The 18,982-nt window shown below is 53.9% G+C and overlaps 1 protein-coding gene across 3 annotated transcripts in view; it reads left to right on the top strand.

The window, feature by feature from the left end:
• PRKAR1B (protein kinase cAMP-dependent type I regulatory subunit beta) overlaps nt 1-18,982 on the top strand; it is a 134,898-nt gene that overhangs the window by 97,842 nt on the left and 18,074 nt on the right. For all 3 annotated transcript variants that reach the window (XM_079120653.1, XM_079120654.1, XM_079120655.1), the window contains 3 exons: nt 6,162-6,320; nt 14,502-14,562; nt 18,212-18,333. In XM_079120653.1, the coding sequence (XP_078976779.1) occupies nt 6,162-6,320; nt 14,502-14,562; nt 18,212-18,333 (342 nt within the window). The remainder of the gene's footprint in view (nt 1-6,161; nt 6,321-14,501; nt 14,563-18,211; nt 18,334-18,982) is intronic.

The following is an 18,982-nucleotide window of genomic DNA, read 5'->3' as shown; positions in this document are numbered from 1 at the left end:
CTGTAAACTGCTTCTGGGGCACTGAAACTGACATCTGCAGGGCACAGCTTGCAGGTTCAGGGTGCCCGGGGGCTGTGTATGCCTCTGAAGATGTATCCTAAGGGATGGATGTTGTGGGGCTGAAGGTATTCTGGTCTTATAGGGGTGGGGGCATCACCAGCATCAATCCTCAGGCCAGAGACAACCTCCCTCAGGACCCCAAAGAGACCAGATGGGGTGTCCTGGGCACCCCTACACAGTGGATGTTGCCACCTGACCATGGCATGCCAGGGTGACCAGGTGACTGAATGCCAGAGGCACCAGCTTTAAATGATGGTTTTCCGGAGACTCTGAGAAAGTCTGCTGCAGTGGGTGCGTTGCCAAGAGCTGTAATCCATTTCTCTAAGTATAAAAATATCTTCCAATTTAGTTTATTCGTGGAACATAGCATTTCTACTTAAAAGGACGCTCAGCTGCCGGTTGTACGAGCTCAGGAGTGTGATTCCATTTCCAGCCCTGTGAGACCGGGTTTCCACGGTCTCATTGTTTGCAGGGCCTTGTCGTTTGGGGACTCCCTGCTCTGCATACCCTTCCAGGTGCACCTTGGACCTGCTGGCTGCAGGGTCCCGGGGAAGAGCCATTTCCCAGTTTGGAGGCAGGACTGAGCCCTCCCTGGCAGCCCAGCGTGCCCCTACATCTGTCCATCTGGCTCCATGATTGGGGTGGGCTCTTATCCAGTGTTTGCCAGGGTGGTTAAATTGGTAAAATACACTTAACATTCTCTGCTGGAATCACGAAGTGAATAGCTCACACTGCTCTGAAGCCATCTCCACCCTGGTCCACAGAGCTTCCGTCCTCCCACAGTGGAGCTCTGTCCCCACTGCCCACTGAGGCCCCTCCCCTCCCAGCCCACAGTACCCATCATTCTGCTTTCTGTCTCTGGAAATCTGACGCCTCTTGGGCCTCACACAAATGGAATCCCACGGCGTTGGTGTGTCCCATTTATTTCACGGAGCATCATGTGTTCAGTGCTGTGTCTGAGCATCCTTCCCATTCAAGGCAGAGTCCCATCCATTGCATGCACACGCTCGTCACCATGGAGAGCACTCGGTGGCTTCCTTCCATCTTTGGCCGTTGTGAACTGGCTGCTTTGGACCTGGGTGTGCAGATATCTCTGGGAGACCCTGCGTTTTAGTCAGCTTTTTTTGCCGTTGTGACTAAAGGACCGGACCAGCACAACTGTAGAGGAGAAAAGGTTTATTTAAGGGCTCATGGTTTCAGAGGTCTTTGTCCATATACAGCCAGCTCCATCATGGTGGAAGAATATGGCAGAGGGAAACAGCTCACATGGTGATCAGAAAGCAGAGAGGGAGAGAGAGAGGGAGAGGGAGACGGAGAGGGAAAAGGAGAGGGAGAGGGAGAGGGGGAGAGAGAGAGAGAGAGAGAGAGAGAGAGAGAGAGAGAGAGAGTGTCTCCACCTCCCAGATACAAATATATACCCCAAAGCCATGCCCCAGTCAGTTCCCACCTCCTCCAGCCACACCCTACCATTTCAGTTACCACTCAATTCCTATCAGGGGATTAATTCACTGATTAGATTAAGACTCTTATAACACAATCATTTCTCCTCTGAACCTTCTTGTTTTGCCTCACACATGAGCTTTTGGGGGACACCTCACATCCAAACCATAACACCCTGTTTTCAGTACATTCTGTTTTGATTGGTGACTTGTCAAGGGCCACGTGGTCTGTGGCCCAAAGCTGGTTGTGGAGATTTCCTGTGGAGTTTGGAGCTTCCCACATGTATGCCACCTGTGAAGCATATCCAGGGACCCAGAATTGCTTTGCTGTCCTCTCCGAGGCCCTGGTGGCCCTGCCTGAGGTTACAGGCTGCTGGACATAGCCTGGCAGTGACTGCGCCTGGAGTTGGGGACAATAGACTCTGAGCCACCCCAAGTGCAGCAGTATTCACATGGGAACAGGTGACACAGGCATGTTGGGCTCCTGCAAACCCTACACAGCTCTGTTCTAAGGGGCAACAGCGTGAGTTGGGGTTGAAGGTTAGCCAGGGAATCAGTGGGAAACACTAGACTCGGGATCTTGACAAAATCCTGCCTTCTGGGACCTTCAGTCTGTGTGTGGTCACGGGGGCGGGGGAGGTAGGGGCCATGGCCTGGTTTTGGGATTTGGGGTTCGTGGGGGATCGTTGCCAGCTGGCTGGACACCCAGAGGAGTAAAGACAACCCATGAGGCTGTTCCACTTGGTCCAGCTGTGCAGACAGAAACCCCAGGATGGACAAGCCACTACTAGTAATGGCCAGTCACGTTCAGCACCTGGCATTTGGGGCTGAAGAGGATCGAGGTGGTGGGCTAGGCTTGCCGTGGTGAGAAGAGTGGCAGAGGGAGCAGGAGGACAGTGGGCTGTGTGGGCCCTGGGGTGGGGATGGAGCTGGCTCACCTGGACACAGGTGCTCCATCTTCACTCTCTGTGGGCCTGGGGGAGGACAGGGACAGGGTTTTCCCCTCACCACTCCATGAAGCAGAACAATGGCTTGACAGCACTCTTAAGTCACGTCACCAGGCCAGGAGACTTGAGGCCACGTATCGCCTTCGCCTTTGTTAGGTGACAGCTCAGGCCAGTGTTCTGGCCTCCATGTTCTCTCAGTGAGTTTGCCAGCTGTGCTTTTCTGTGGAGTCAAGTCTGACCTGAAATACCTGGGGAGGCAAAGCAGCCCAAGCAGCCCCTACCCTGGGCCGGGCACCTAGGGCTGCAGTAGCCCAGTGTGCCTGGGGTGGGGCGTGGTGGGGAGGTGAGCCTGGCCAAGCAGGCCACACTCGCTCCACCTTGGACTGGGCCTGGAGTGGGAAGTGGACAGAAACCCAGTGCTGCCTCATGACCCTGACGCTAGGGCACCATGGCTGGTCAGCTGATGGATGCCCTCTCGCTGCTTCTGGCCCTGCTGCAGTCTGAACTGGCTGTGTGTGGGGGGCTCTTCCTGTCGCATGCAGGTGCTGGCCCACCAGGGCCTCACTCAGGGATTCAGGTGGGACTGCGGCTCTGCGTTCTGACTCTCTATGGATGCGGCTGCTGCTGGCTCACAGGCTACAGGCTGCTAGCCTTCTGACCTTGGTCCCCTCTGATTGTCCCTGGCTTCTTTCCACGTGGCTCCTAGAGAGTTCTGTGAGTGTGGACTAGAGGGTGTCTCCTGGGGGAGCTCACAGGCCCTGTTGCTTCCTGTTGCTCTGAGGATTTACACCCAAGCCCTTCCTTTCTTCGGTGCTGAGGTGGGCTACCCACCTGTCCTGCCACATCGACATCTCCCCCTGTATTGCTGCCTCCAGGGTCCCCCATGTTCAGCCCTGCCTCAGGGTCTCGGCGCACCTGTCCTTCTACCTTAAATTCTCTGTTCGAATCTTTGTAGGTCTGAGCCCTTGCTATTCAGAACTCAGCTCCAATCTGCCTCCGTTTGAAGGCCCTGTCAGTGCACAGCACCCCAGCACAGCCCTTCTCCAGGACATTGTTTCCCAGCGTCTCTGTGGCTCTTCCATGTTCTATAATGAATATGTGTTTGTATGGTGATTTGCCTGTGTCCTGTGTTCCCACTGGTTGGAAAGTCCCCCGTGGACAAGAACCTCTGTCATCTGCCGCTGGGTCCCCAGTGATGAGATCAACTTGTGGACTGAGGGGAGTGAGGGAGGGAGGGAAGGAAGGAGCAGAGAGGGGCCGGTGGAGCTCTGTGCTCAGCAGAGAAACCACAGTCACTGTGGAGCATAAATGCAGCCCAGTGGGGCCTCCCACCATTTTTCTTTTAAAAGAAGAAAAAACAAAAACAAAAAATGAAACAAAGCAAGAGTAGCCCCTTTGCGTGCCAGCTGGGTGGGGCCCGCGCTGCTCCGGGAGCCGTGACAGAGGCCAGTGTCCTGAGAAGGATGGCCCCTTTGTCCTCTGGGGGGTGGCCCTGGGCCTGTCTGCAGGATCTGCACAATGGTTTTCTCTGATGCCGAGGACGGAGCTCTGGGAGGCTTGAGCTCCTTGATGAGGAAGGGTCTTCGTGGGTAGAGGGTCCTGGCTCCCCAGTCTTGCCCTAGGGCAGCTGCTACCCCATCCCATCTTCATGGATAGGCCCTTGGAATGTTGGAGGTGCAGCTACCACCATGTCTGGGCCAGGACACACCCTCCTCTGTTTCCATGTCCCTGTGCTCTGTGGCAGGTGACTGGGTGTCCTACCTCCTGCCAGGCAACCATTTGAGGGGATCCTTGTTCCTCATGGTTCCAGGAGGGAGATGTGCCCACATCCCGGGCTGCAGATGCTGCCTGCCTGCCTGCCTGCCCGGACTCCTGTTCGAGCAAACTTCTGCAAGCCGCACATTCATGTCCCCAGCCCACATTGCATGCACAAGCCAGCCAGAAGCCACACATGGGAGCATCAGGACTGGATGGCAAGGGGAGGGCCAGTCGGTGCAACTGCTGGAAATCAAGGTTAAGCAACACCTGCTAAAACAGACAGTAGGTACACCCTTGATGCAGAGGAGACCCCCAGGCACACACTGCCTAGGGAATGAGGGGGCTCTGTCAGGTTCAAGAGTGGCCCCGGCAGCATGATGTATGGCAGCCCAATGTCTGCCCACTAGGTGGACATGTGGATATGTACTGTGTGGTACAGAGGATGAGCAGTGGCCAGGGTGGCACCGGGAGGTGTCCTAGCAGGGTGCCAGGTGTTTCCAAGCAGTGTCATCGAGCAGCACACTTATGTTAAAGCATGTTTCAAGTTATGCCCCCATAAACAGGTTCTTACAGAAACAAGCAGAGCAGGAGTGGCAACTTCAGCTGGGGCTCCAGCTCTGCCCATGCCATCTCTGCCACCCTCTCTGGGCTCACATTCCCTTTGTGAAAACAAGAAGCAGATGCTCTGCAAGGTGTTCTCTGAGGTCCTCTAAGTTCACCCCTAAAGTCCTGGGATTGCCCACCCATGACCCTTGCGTTCAGCAGGGCGTGCCAGGTAGTTGTCTTTGGATTCCTCGAGGGCTTTTTGAGGGGAAGCCGTGCCGTCCTGCCACTGTGGCTGGCTGGGCAGCAGAAGCACACGCCGCCAGGTGGAGTCTTGACTTCGCACAGCCACTGTGTCCTACTCGCTCGAGACTTGGTGGTAGACCAGTTCTCCCGCCCTTGCGTGCACTTGAATGTGCAGTTATCCATCACCTGCATGGCGTTTTCCTCAAGATAGAAAGTTCTGTTCAGGGTTTGTGATTGGATAATGAGTCATTGATTTCATAAGAATTGCCTCCATGATTCATCACAATCCATTCTTTCCCCATACGCACCCATTTTGCCAATGGGAACTATTCTGTAAGCTCATTGACACGCTGCGGGAATAAAGAGTGTATTGTGTCAATTTATAGTAACTGAATCTGCATAATCGCTGCATAATGAACAATCTGCACCATTCTTGCATGGGTGTGGGCTGCGTGCGCACGGTCAATGCATAGTAGGCACGCTGTGCAGGGCGCGACGGCCACGCAAGCTGAAAGGGAATCTTGTCTGGGTCCCTTCTCAGCACGGTTCAGCAGCAGCATCCAGCCAATGGGCTCCTGTTCAGACTCCAGGCCAGGGGCCTGGGTGCTACCCTGAGAGAGGAAAGGCCTCAGGAGGAAAAGGCTTTGCACCAAGGACAGTTGACATGGTTCCTTGGGGGCCAGGGCAGTGTGTGCTGGTGGAGGTGGGGGCAAAAGGGACAGTGACCCTTGGGGAGTTGCTGAGTGGCAGGAAGGCAAGGGGTAGTTTATGAATGGGAAAGGCAAGAGGTTGGTTGTCCATGTGGAATCCCAGCACATGCGTGGTAAGGGCCTGCTCATTGGTGTGCAGTTGGGGAAACAGCCCAGAGGGGCAGAGGGTTCAGAGGAGACAGCTAAACTGAAGCCCTGCCTGGGGGAGGCCTGGGCAGATGGGTCCTGGGCCATCCCTTGGGGCTAGGTACTGTCTGGCCATGCCTCTGTGCAGGCTGGTATGAGTGGGCGGCTGGACCACAGGCCATGCCAGCCTGAGGCCACCTCCTGGGAGGGGAATGTGGGGCTCCACTTTAAGCAAGGGATCCTTGGGAGAGCTTGGAGGCCTCCAGGTGGGAAGCAGCCAACGTGGCCCCCACACATCCCCCATGATGTCATCCTTCTCATGTTCCCTCTAGGTGTATGTGAATGGAGAGTGGGTGACCAACATCAGTGAAGGGGGCAGCTTTGGGGAGCTGGCACTCATCTATGGCACCCCCAGGGCTGCCACAGTGAAGGCCAAGACGGACCTCAAGCTCTGGGGCATCGACCGTGACAGCTACCGGCGCATCCTCATGGTAAGTGAAGGCGGCTGTACCAGGGCAGAGGGCAGCAGCTGAGTCTGGCCCCAAGCTGTGGCCCAACACCCCACAGGAACTCTGGCTTTGCTCAAGGCAGATGTGTGCCTGCAAGACACTTTCCAGCCTCCCTGACAGGAACACCTGTAAGGTCTTGGGTAGAGCCTCTTAGAAGACAGGCAGATGGCTAGGGAAGTCCCTTTTTCTTTCTCTTTCTCCTTCCAATTGTCTGGAACATGGTTGTAATGGTTGGACCTCCAGCTGCCATGTTGGACCATGAACTGTAGAATGAAGCCCATTCTCCAAGGGAATAGAACAAAGAGGTATGAGGAAGGGTTTCCTGGTGACTCAGTGGGACCACCATACCAGGGCTGGACCACTCACTCCCATACTTCTCTCATGTGGAGATTGACCCTTGGGTTTTAAGCCACTGGAATTTTAGGTTTGTTCTTACATGCAGCCTCGTCTTTTCTTCGAGTGTATGTGTGTGCAGCCCCTGTGGGGGCAGTTGGGACCTCAGGCTGATGTGGTCACCTTGTGGGGGTCACCTGGGCAGCTTCTGGACTGAAAAGTCCCTTCCCAGTGGGAGGAGGCTGCTCTGTATTCACCTACACAGTACCCGCCAAGCTCTGTTCTCCAGCGGGGACATCAGGAGCACAAGACATGAGCCCGCTAGAGTGGAGACAGACCGTGAACTCACACATACCTGTGTATGGATGGTTCCTGGGGTGGGGAGCACAGAGAAGGGAGTGGAGGTGCCCAGGAGGACGGGAGGGTCACTGTCTTATAAAAAGGCCTCAGAAATCTGCCCTAAGGTGACACTGGAGCAGAGGCCTCAGGCAGGAGGCCAGCATGCAGGCTGTGCAGGAGAGCCCTCAGGCCATGGGAGCAGCAAGGACAAACCGCAGTGGTGCTGCTTGGAGGGCTGTGGCCAGTGAGGACACCGTCCTGGAGAGAAGCAAGGGCTCCGTCCAGAGAGGTGGTGGTGTGTGTCCCCCCGAGGCCCCACAGCCTCCATCAGGCCTATCAACCGGACTCTGACCCTGAGTACCCAGGACCACCGTAGGAGTTTGAGCCAGCTTGGACCCAGTTATCTCTGGGCCAGCTTGTGCCATTCTGATGAGGGCAGAGTAGCCCATGGTGAGAAGCATCCTGGAGAGTCTGAGCCTGGCTGCTCTGGCCTGGGGGTCTGCTTGTGGTCAACTCTTCATCTCCAGCCCCTTCTTTTCTGTTGTTGGTTGCTGGAAGCTGGGTGCCTGGGGTGCTGGGTTCTGGGGAGTCACACCTGTTGGCTCTCTGTGCTCACCCAGTGGTGGCTGCTGGGCTAGGAGCTTTTCCTGTCTGGTAAGAGGTCAGGAGAATCATCGACGGGCTTACTGTGAGGGCTGTCCCTGAGACAGCGTTGCTCAGACTCCTCTCCAGCAAGCCTGGAGTTTGAAGAAGGAGGCAGCCATGGTAAACACTTGGTAGGATGAACTGGACCCTGCTCAGCTCTCTTCCCGCGGGTGACTCCTGCCCTGGGCTGCCCTCTACTCGATGCCTGAGACCAGCACCACGTCTGAGACAGCTTCCTTGGGGTCTCAGCTGTCCCCTCAAAGGCCAGCCTGGACAGGGGGTGGGGTGGGGGATACCATTTCTAAGGGTAGCTGTGGCTGGGACACCTGAGAGGAAACTGGGGGTCCCCATGGTATGGTTCAGTACAGGGCCCCTGGGCTTAGTTACAGAGGCTTGGAGTCCTGCCCCATTGCCCTCTCCTGGTCCCAGGAGCTGGTGGGGATTGGCTTTCATACTGCATGCAGGGGTCAGCAGTCTTCAGGGCGACCATTTCATCAGGCACCATGCTCAATGAGCTCCTTTTCCACACACTGACTGGATACTGGTTGAGCACCCAGCATGCACCAGGGCTGCTGTACTGCTATGGGTACCAGGGCACAGAGTCAATGAATGTGGGACCCTTGGAAGACCTTCCATGGATCCTCCCTTCTCCTACCTTAAATGTGCATGCTCCTGTCTGCTGAGACCTCTGTGTGGGAGGGGTGCTCTGGGGCCTCCTGTCCCCTCTGGGTGCACCCAGCTGGGTGTTGCATAAGCCATCGTTTCTCTGCCGCCGTCTACCCTGTGTCATTCCTGACTGGGATTTTTGCGGCTAGAACCTTATATTCAGGGAAACTCTTAAACCACCAAGGGAGCTGGCACTTCCTCTGTTTTAATTTTGGATCCTTGTGTGCTAAGGATAGCCACGGTGGGGCTTGGAAGTCGCAGAGCTCATGTATCGGGAAAGAAAATGACAGTGCTGGGCAAATTCGGGCCGGAGTGCCCGGCAGGATGGCATTCTCATTCGTCCTCTGACTGGCCAGATTTGGATGTGTCTGTCAGGCAGTGTCCTCACCCTGTGTCCATTTAGCACTAAGCTGGGATGCCCTGTGGGGGGCACAGAAGATAGGGGGACACTGGTGTCTCTGGGCAGTGGACCACTTGCCAAAACAGCAACTTGGACTCCACTTTCAGGCTGTTGGAATCCCAGAATGTCTGACCTGAAGGTTCCCAATGTCCGTCTCTTTCCTCCAGTGTTCTATGTTATTGAAGGAAGAATGGAGCCACTCTGGGACTGGAGCACATTGACCACTATCCCAGGCTCCCAGGTAGGGGCCCAAGGAGGGTTCAGGGCTCCTGAGCTCTCTTTTCTTGAAACTTTGGGTCCTCTGTACACATGAACAGTACTTGGGACCTGGTGTTGAGAGCTAGTGAATGTAGAATTCTGTGGTAGAGGCTGTTCTAGGGTCTCCAGAGCCCCTGTCAGGGGTGGCCCGAGACCCTGGGAACCTGGGTCCTGAACAGAGGGCCCTTCCTGCCCCAGCACTCCTGACCAGGAAGTCTCAGTGGGACCCACTGCTGAGGGATGGCCACCATTAGGGTGTGGGGCCTCCCTCCTTAGCACAGGCAGTTGGACATTTGCACCAGGGTTATGGAGGGTCCCTAGGCTGGGCTGGGCTTAGTGTCTTCCATGGTCTGCCAGGGGTCATGCAGCCTGGAAGAGGGACCATGTATATACCCAGGAAATGACCCTGAGATCCTGGGCAGTTGGGAAGCTTGCATGCAGATAAGTGGTAAGAAGTTTCTGTAGGTTGAGATGTGGGGAGCTTCGGGTGTTGGGAAGCCTGCACTGTGGACAGACCCATTCACAGCCATCGTGGTGCATCACAGCCCCAGGCTGGCGTGGGCTTTGTGGGGTGTTGGACCTCAGACACCCCAGAATCTAGTCTCAGCACAAATGTTCTCCTGTGCCGGTGGGCAGAGTGGAAAGTGCCCCCACACGGGGTTCTGGTCCTCTTCCATAGATCACATGCCAGTGGGTTAGGGCTGGGCTTGGCCTTTAGGTCCCAGGTCTTGGTGTTCCTGCCTGTAAAGTGGCCACGGCTACCCTAACAAGGGCCCCAGTCTACTAGCAGCTTAGGACTGGGTGGTTCCTTTCCCTCTCCTCTGGACCTTTCTGCTTCTCAAGGTTGGCCTGTCCCACACCCAATTATAGAAATCTGAGAACAAAGGCCCATGGCAGGTGCCAGTGAGATGGAGCAGAGGCAGGGTCAGGTCCCAGGCTCAGGGAGTTAGCTGTGGTCACCACCAGAATTCTAGTGCCCCCCCACAGGCCTACTTGGGATGATGGCTGACCTGCTGCAAGTCCCCCAGAGTGGGGTCCCAGTGACCTCAAGTCACAGAGTGGCCCTCCCAGTTGCCCAGAGCAGGAACAAATGGCCAGGCCTCCAGTATGGTCTTGCTTACTGTCCATCCCAGAAGGAAGTGATGGAGGCGGCCCCTTCCCCAGGAACCCTGCAGCCGCCTCCAGTTGTCCAGCAGGGAGAGATGGATGGCCCATGGAGCTGAATTTAATGTTTGAGGTTCATGGGGCAAAACGTTTGCATTCCACCAGCTGGGCATAATTGCTGGGTGGTCAGTGAGGATTTTAAATTATTTTTCCAAAGAAATGCCTTTTGGGGGGCCAGCAGGGATCTAACATGGCTTCGACTGGGTCGTGCAGCAAGCCACCACCACTGAAGGCGTCCTGACCCACTCTGATGGATTGACATGCCATGTTCCGCTGCCTGTGCCCATACCATGTGTTTCCAGTAGTGCCCTTCTTGTCACTAGGGGGACGTGGTTTGTTCAGGCTGCCTGCAGTGCACAGAACCACCTTCTATGTTGTCTTGGTCCAGATGGTCTTGGTGACTTAAGGAGGTTTTCGTGGACCTGTTGGACTGCGAACCCCCAACTCTGTTAGAATTTTTGCTGGAAAGAGAGGACCCTGGGAATGGGTCTCCAGGCTCCTAATACTGGGACTTTCAGTTGTTTCAGCACTCCCTGGCCCAGAGTTGATGGAGAAGCTGAGGCCCGCCTGGGTGGGGGCCTGGGGTCCTTTCATGGTGTCCCATGTAATCTTCATGGGGATCCTTTGGGGGAAGGCATTAGGATATTCCTATTGCCCATGAGGTAGGTAGGCAGTGGGGGTAGAGGTGTGATCTCATGCTGACAGTTTGTGTTCCAAGTCACCTCAACCTCTCCTGGCTGGTCACTGGGAGAGGGACTGTGGACAAGCCACATGCTACCCATGTCTTGGGGGCGTCCTCTTATTAACCATAGTTGTTGCTGCTCCTGGTGGGCTCTGAGCCTTGGGGACAGCACCTGCCTCATTGCTATGCTCCTCAGTGCCTCTCTACCCTGTCCTTGCTCCATCCCACTTTTGTCCAGCCCCTCCCTGACCTGTTCTCAGTGTTCCTCCCCTTTCTTCTCCTGCACTTCTGGTGTCTGCCCTGACCTTTAGATAAGATCATTTCCCTTCTGGAAACCTGACCATCTGGGCTTCAAACACTGGCCTCTTGGGGCACCCCATCCCTGGTCTCTGGCCTCCTGGACTGGATACCAGATCCTCACATCAGAGCAGAAAAGTTGGCCCACTTGCCTAGATTTCAGTGGCTGCACAGGCAACCATGTAGCCACTTTTAATTCTACTTCCAACCATGATTCCCCAGTGATGATGGTGATAGTGGTGAAGGTGATGATGGTGATGATAGTGATGATGGAGATGGTGGTGAGGTTAGTGGTGGTGGTCCTAATTCAGTACAATGAAGGAGAACCAATGGTAGGGTCCACACACTCTATTTGTAACCTGATCCTGCCCATAACTCTCCATGCTCATAAACCAGTCTTGTTTCCTCTGGGCCTCGGATTCTCCATCAGAATAGTGATCAAGATGACTCCATGTTCTCTGTGTCTCTGTCCTGAACTCCCCTCCTTTCTCTGAGATGTCTCACCGTGGCCATGACAGTGCTATCTCTACTTCAGTCCAGATGGTTCCTTGTCTGCTTCCCATGGAGATGTAGTGAGAAACCAGCCTCAGATGACTTCCCCCCATCAGAAAATGGGATTAGGAATTGCTGCAGACGGACACTGACCAGTGCTCAGCCTCCTCCACGGATCCCAAGGGCCCTTCTTCTCCCAGAACATGAAGAGAAGCAGCACAGCTAACCCTGACTCCTGTGGTTACAACCTTTAATCTCTCCCACAAGTGGCACTGTTATATTTTCATTCTATGGGGAAAGGGAGGCACAGAGAAGAGACCAATATCTTTACCTCTCTGAAGGGCAGAGACTGTGTCTGTGGAGCCCCTCCTGTGTCCCTGCCATGTATTGTTGTCTTCTATCCTTATATCACATGAGAGGAGGAGGGCTTGCAGACCCACCAATGTGCCTAGCCTGCCATTCTTGTCACCACCACTACCATGATTTTTATCATCACCATGACCGCCAGCATTATCACCACCATCTTCATCATCACTAAAACCACCATCACCACCATCACTTTCACCACCATCAACATCATTACCATCACCACCATCATCACCATCACCATCACCACCATCAATGTCATCACCATCACCACCATCACCACCATCAACATCACCACCATCACCACCATCATCACCATCACCACCGTCACCATCACCACCATCACCAACATCACCATCACCACCATCAACATCATCACTATCACCATCATCAACATCATCACCACCATCACCATCACCACCACCACCACTATCACCGTCACCATCACCACCACTATCACCGTCAGCAGCAACTGAAGGAACATGAATTGAGACTTAGTCCTTACAACTACCCGGTGAGGCAGGAGTCTTGTTATCTCATTTCACCAAGGCTTAATGGCTTGGTGGCATATCCAAATCTATCCTTGACCCACTTGAATGTAGTGTACTTTGTCTGCTCTCAGACATACGGCCTGGGCATCCTCTCTGCTGAGGCCTGGGAGGTACAGGAGGCAGGGCGACCTAGGCCCTCATCCTTGTCCTAGGAGAGGGCCTAGGTGGCCACTGTGAGAGGGGGACTGGCTCAGCCCCAGCAGTCTGTTTCTGGATGTTGAAGGGGACTCAGTGGATGAGCGGGGAGTGCTGAGCAGCTCGGGGATGGGTGGGAAAGGTCGGCTCACAAGAAACCGTGGAAAAACCCTTGGTCTGGCCCTGTGGAAACCGCTGCTGTGCCCTGGGGACTCGAGAGTCATTCCTTCCCCACTTCACTGCTGCTTGCATTTTTGTCATAGCTTTCTGGGGACAGGCATTTCGTGCCTTTTCTCCAGCCCTTCCCCTGAGAGCCCTTTCCCCTCTGTGACAGAGCCTGCTCCCTTCCCTGACCTTCTCCCACGCCTGTTGCGAGGTCTGACCCAGCGAGGCGGGCGTGGATGGATGTCTGTGGGACACCTCCCCACTGCCCCACTGTGGAGGGGGCTTCTGTGGCAGCCCCTCCTTTTCCCATGCGACAAAGCCACCTAGGGTCCCTTGGAGGAGACATGAGCCTCCAGCTGAAACTGCTTTCAGTTCAGAGTCATAAAGTGAAGCTGCATCTTTTGTGGGTGGCCTGAACGGTTGGGAGAGGGCCTGGAGTAGGAGACCCTGCCCCACACTCAGTGGTGTAGATGTGGACTTGTGCTCCCCTGTCCCCTTTCTCCTCTTCCTTGGGGCCACGGTGAGTTGTGACAATGTACACAGAGCTGAGAACCTGCCTTGCACAGGGGGCACTTATAAATAACACCCAATGTGACTGTGTTTCCACTCTCTCTGGTGAGGCTGTTGACTAGATAGGGGCAGATGCTCTCAATAGGCCTCTCCAGAGACAAGAGGTTCTGAGAGAACCACAGACACCTGTGGGCCCTCTGTGTGTCAAGGGTTGTGCCTCTCATGTCCGATCCACCTCCCTTTGCCCAGCATCTTCCAACACAGATTCTTACTTAGTAACTGATGGTAGATATACTTCAGTGTCAGAGGCCAGCTTTGGCTTCAGGGACCAGGAGGGTCTGGCTACTGCAAGTGGGTGTGGGGAGGAGCTCAGTGGGGATGTCAATGCCATCTCGCCGATGGTCAAGCAGGATGAATGAGCCTCCTTCGCCACTGTTGAATGTCTGAGGCAGCTGGGAGGACTGCCCGCCGACTGCCTGCAGGACTTGGAAGCACTTGTCCCATCTCTGTTAGGATCAGGGTTAGCTGGACATCACAGTTAGCTATCACTGAGTAACAAACTTCCCCTGAACTTAGCGGCCTCCAACAGCAGTGTAGCATTTGGTACCGTTTCTGTGAGTATACAGGAAGCAGTTTAACTGGGTGGCTCGGGCCTGGAACTCTCTGGGGTTGTGGTCACCGGAAAGTATGAAGGATAGAGGATTGTTTCTGGGATGGCTTGTTCCCATGGTGCTGGTGGCTGACAAGTGGCAATGTTCCTCCTCTAAATCATGGGGATAGTGTGGCAGGTACCATAGTGTCTTCTACAACTCAGTTTTGGTAATCTCCTTAGTGTCCCCTTGGTTACTCGGGTCAGCCTCCTTTGGTGTGGGACAACACATATAGGGTGTGAACCCTGAGGGTGTACTATCAGGTCCCCCTAAAGCCTGGCACACTTTGGGCCATGGAAGCCCCTCCAGAAGATGCCAGGGAGGAAGAGGGCTGGGAGCAGGAAATGGTCTGGCTGGCACAGATTCATGGCCATGGGCAACTTTTAGGGTTTGGGATGCTTCCAGGGCCTACTCTGAAGAGTTCAGAGTTCATAGTCCTCTGGGGAAGTCTGGAAATGTTGAAAAGATTCAGGTCTGAAGACCCACATTCTCCATTTTTCTTTCAAACAGGGCAGCACACTGAGGAAACGGAAGATGTATGAAGAGTTCCTCAGCAAGGTCTCCATCCTAGGTCAGTGGCTCTGCCCATCCCCAGGTGGCCTCTGTGGCCTCCTGTGAGCACCTGCCCTCCAACCCCAGATGCCTTCCCTTCCTGATGTGGCTGGCAAGTTATGCACGCTTGGTGTTAAGCAGGTTAGGGACATGTACACACACACTTTCTCACATGTACACATGCACAGACACGCATCTGTGGTGTGCACACACTGTGGTCTGTGGCATGACAATTCTTCCATCCGTGTCTCTGCCCTCTGGATATGTGCCAGCCCAGCTCTCCCACTGCCTTTGATGCTGTCACCCTTGGTCCCTCTGTTTGTTTGTTTTTTCTTGAACTATGGATTGGACCCATGACACTTAATCACTGAGCTATACTCCCAGCCCTTTTCATTCTTTTTATTTTGAGAAAGGATCTCACTAAGTTGCTTAGGGCCTTCCTAAGTTGCTGAGGCTGGCTTTGAAGTTGCAGTCTTCCTGCCTCAGCCTCCCAGCTCACTGGGATTACAGGCATGCACCTCATGCCCCAGTGGTCTGTCAGTTTTGAACTGGAAGCCAGTTCTGCTTCCCAGTAGCTGGGAAGTTTGGCCTTCTCCTGCCAGGTTGCTTTACTACAAGCATAGCTATCCCAGTGACATCCCTGTGCTTTTGATGCACTTAGTGGTCTGGACCCTGGGGGATATGGAAGTCAGCAGAGGCTGCAGGTGCACCCTGGGCTGGCACACTCAGGTGAGCACCCTCAGCCATTGTGTGGGGAGGACACTGCCGAATCTGTTTTGCACACAGTGAAGCTGGCTGGGGAGGCAAAAAACGGGGTCTGCACCTGCCCCTCTTTGCATCTTCCACCTGCAGTGACACACCCAGCCCCAGAGCAGCCAAAGACCCCTGTGCATGTGTGTGTGTGTGTGTGTGTGTGTGTGTGTGTGTCTACGTGAGTATGAATTCACAAGTTCAGTGTGATGGTGGTTTCCTGGGGAAGGACTTTGCCCTGAACCACATCCTCTTTGGATTCTTTCATGAAATGTTGAGATACTCATAACATAGAAGAGACCAACATGACCATTTTAAGAAGTGCATTTCAGGGAAAAACAGCACACACACGATACTGAGCATCATCAGCTCTGGTCCCAGCACTTAGTCATCACCCTGAGCAGAAATCCGCCCCCATTAGTGCCCTTCCTGACCCCTCCCACCCTGGCCACATGGGTCCCTGCCTGTGTCTGTGGACTTTCCTGCTCTGACATTTCATTTGAGTGGGATCGCACATGTGGCCTTCCACGTCTGGCTTTTGTCCTGTGACTTTTAAGATATGTCATACCTGGCAAAAGAAAAAGTCAGCACTCTCCTGAGTTGATTTCTGAGATTTTTCAGGGGCTGAGAGAGGGACATTTTATTCTCATGCAAAATGGAAACCAGAAACTTTCCTGTCCTTTGCCTTTGGGTCTCCTGACCTTTGAGCAGGAGGTGATGTGGCTGCCTGGACCCTTATCACTTGCCAATTCACTCATTCGCTGCTGCTCTTCAAGCCCACAGCTGCAGAGAGGCATCCAGCCAAACACAGACCCCTTTCTGCCCTCCAGGAGACCCCATTGACCACCCCAGGACTTCAGCCTGGAATAGGCAGAAAGAGAGTGGAGCTGATTTCTTCCCTTTACTGTCTCAGGCCTTTAGACACCTGTCTGGCCCTGTCCATTCATCTGTTTTCTTTGATGAATGCCACACCCAAGTGTGACTGGCTCCTCCATGGCCCTGGGGGAATAGCTACAGAACTCTGGTCCCCTCTTCTGCTTGGTCACCACAAGCCACACAAGGGCCTCCAAACATGGCCTGTGGACACTGTGTGGTGGCTGCCTTTGGGAGGCAGCTGGCCTTCCCCTTGCCGGTCTGCTCTTGGCTTGGGTGAAGTCTGTTGCTGAGGACAGGGCATTTCCCCCCTGAGACATGCAGGAAAGGTAAGTGCACCTGGTGCCTCCATTTCTAGCCTCCCCTCATAAAAACTCGAGGCCGACCCAGCGTGGGAAACTTCCCAGCTCTGAACGGCCAACTGAGGTGGTGAAGATCACTGAGTCTCTTCTAGGGGCTTCTGTGCTGCAGGCGCCTTCTCATATGTGCAGCTGGGTGGCAGGCTGACTTGCCTGCATTCTCCTGCTCACATGATCAGTGTTGGAAATGCCTTTGAGGAGGGACCCTCAAAGGCAGACTCCTGTAGCCCCAGCATTGCGTTTTAGTATGCAGGGTTGACAGCACCATGTGTCTCAAGGGACAAGGATCCTAAATAGCAGCTAAAAAAAAAAAAAGAAAAAAACAAAAAATAAATGTGTTTCATGAATCTCCTCAGAGCCTTCAGACATTTTTTTAAAAAATTAGGGCCAAGAAATTGCCATGTCCTTTACAGTTTCCGCTGATTCAGCCAGGTTTTAAATTGTTGGGAGACTGAGCTTGCTCCAAATCCCTATTCCCAGGCCTTGGATTATTGCAGGTTACAAATGTCATGGGGAAAAAAATTTGCTAATCAAACAGGTGGAGATGAACTCTCAAGCAACTGATCTCAGAAACTGAAATCAACTTATCACATCCCTCGTGAGGGCATCAGTAAATAAAACCTGCCGTGTTCCCACACAGTCCCTTTCTACACCGCTTCCTCCTGAAGCTGTAATCTCACTGCAAAGTCTGTAGTCACAGGCGTGTGATGTGTGGCCTGCAGGGCACACACCCATCCCAACAGCTTCTGGTCTCACCAACTCAGGACTGCACTCCCTGGCTGGAGTACTTGGTAGCCTGAGCCCTGGGTGGCTTCCTGTGGTCCTGGGGTTAGCCGGGCAGCAATGAGCTTTGCAATGTGTAGCACAGGCATATCCTAGGGAGAGAAACCCCCTACCAACCTAGATCTGAAGTAAATGCTTTTTTAAAAAAATATTTTTAGCAGCTGACCTACATAGATAGCATCTAAGTATAGGCCAATTTCTTTCACCAAAAAAGAAATAATCAGGCGATCATGATTTTCTTATAAAAGTCTCACATTATTATTCCTTTCTTCCTTCTGAGTGTTAGGGATGGATAATGTCAGGAAGGGATAGTGTGAGAAGGGTGGAAAGTGCTGTTGAGTTTGCAAATGTTTAAAGTTAAACTTGGCTTTGGAATTAGGAGTTTGGCCTAAAATCGTGGAAGGCTTGCTCTTCTTGGACAGCAGCATTTGTGCAGTGCCAGGGTCTTTGATCAGCCCGCAAACGATGGTGCTGTTTTGACCACTCTGAATTATTCTCAGCTGCTTATAGTAGCTGTAGGGCTCAGTCATGACTCCATTGTTTGCAAAAATATAGGCATCCCCGTTCTTTTGGCGATAAGTAAAAGCCTTTTCATACTAAGTTAACTTAGACTCAGTTTGCAGGGCCCATTATTTACAAAATGTGGTTGGTGGTGGGTGTTTTCCAACTGCATCTCCTGGTAGAAGGTGGGGTGTGAGCTGTGTGCACATGAATCCCCTGTAATAGCAAGATGTCCAGGTCCCAAGTGCAGAAGCACCCAGGAGCCGACTGTCTGCGCTCCCCCCTGACTTGTGACTCAGCTCACCAACTGGGAGTCCACCAGGGGAGTTTCTAGAGCGGTATCCTGAGGAGAGTAGCTGCTGTCACAAGGGGCCAGCCCCGACACCTTGTTGTCCTCTACAGAGTCCCTGGAGAAGTGGGAACGCCTGACCGTGGCCGATGCCCTGGAGCCTGTGCAGTTTGAAGATGGAGAGAAAATTGTGGTCCAGGGAGAACCCGGGGACGGTTTCTACATCATCACAGAGGTGAGTACCCCTGCTCGGTACCCCGAGGGCGCTGTGCCAGTCACAGAGCTGCCTGAGTGCCCTGGGGCTTCATCCCACTCTGACCCGCAAGTCGGCCCCACACCAAAGTCCACTTGGGGCTAGTGGGATGGTGACCTCATGTACGTGCCATGGATGTAGGTGTGTCTCTCAAGAATCGTCGTGGAGACCTAGGCCCACACGGGTGAGCAGGCTGCACAAAATATGCACACGGCGCAGGCTGAGCTGGGGAGCCAGAGCGAGATGGTGAGCGTGTCCTGTCTGGCCCTGGTGTGCTCCATGGAAAGCTTCACAACACGCTGCTGCTGGGGGACCTGTGAACGTTTGGGGTGTGCCAGATCTCTGAATTATTTCTCAAAACTGCACATAACTCTACAACGAGCCCCAATTTTAAAGTTTAGTTTAAAAAAGAGATGGTCAATTTCTCTGCCCAAAGTGTATGAGTCACCTTGACCACAGTCCACACTGCACCCTCAGCAGGGCAAGCAGCCCACTGGTTCCTCAGAGGCCCCGGGATGTGTGGGGGGCTGGAGGGGCTGGAATCCATGGCCGCCATCCTGGACACTTCCTGAGATGGGTGTGCCACTGTTGTGAGAACAGGATCTGTGAGATAAGCTGCTTGTATGTGATC

This window comes from Sciurus vulgaris (genome assembly GCF_902686455.1).
Source record: "Sciurus vulgaris genome assembly, chromosome: 18".
NCBI classification, from domain to species: Eukaryota; Metazoa; Chordata; class Mammalia; order Rodentia; family Sciuridae; genus Sciurus; species Sciurus vulgaris.
Note: the sequence above shows the minus strand (reverse complement) of the source record. Positions and strands in the feature narration are given on the sequence as shown.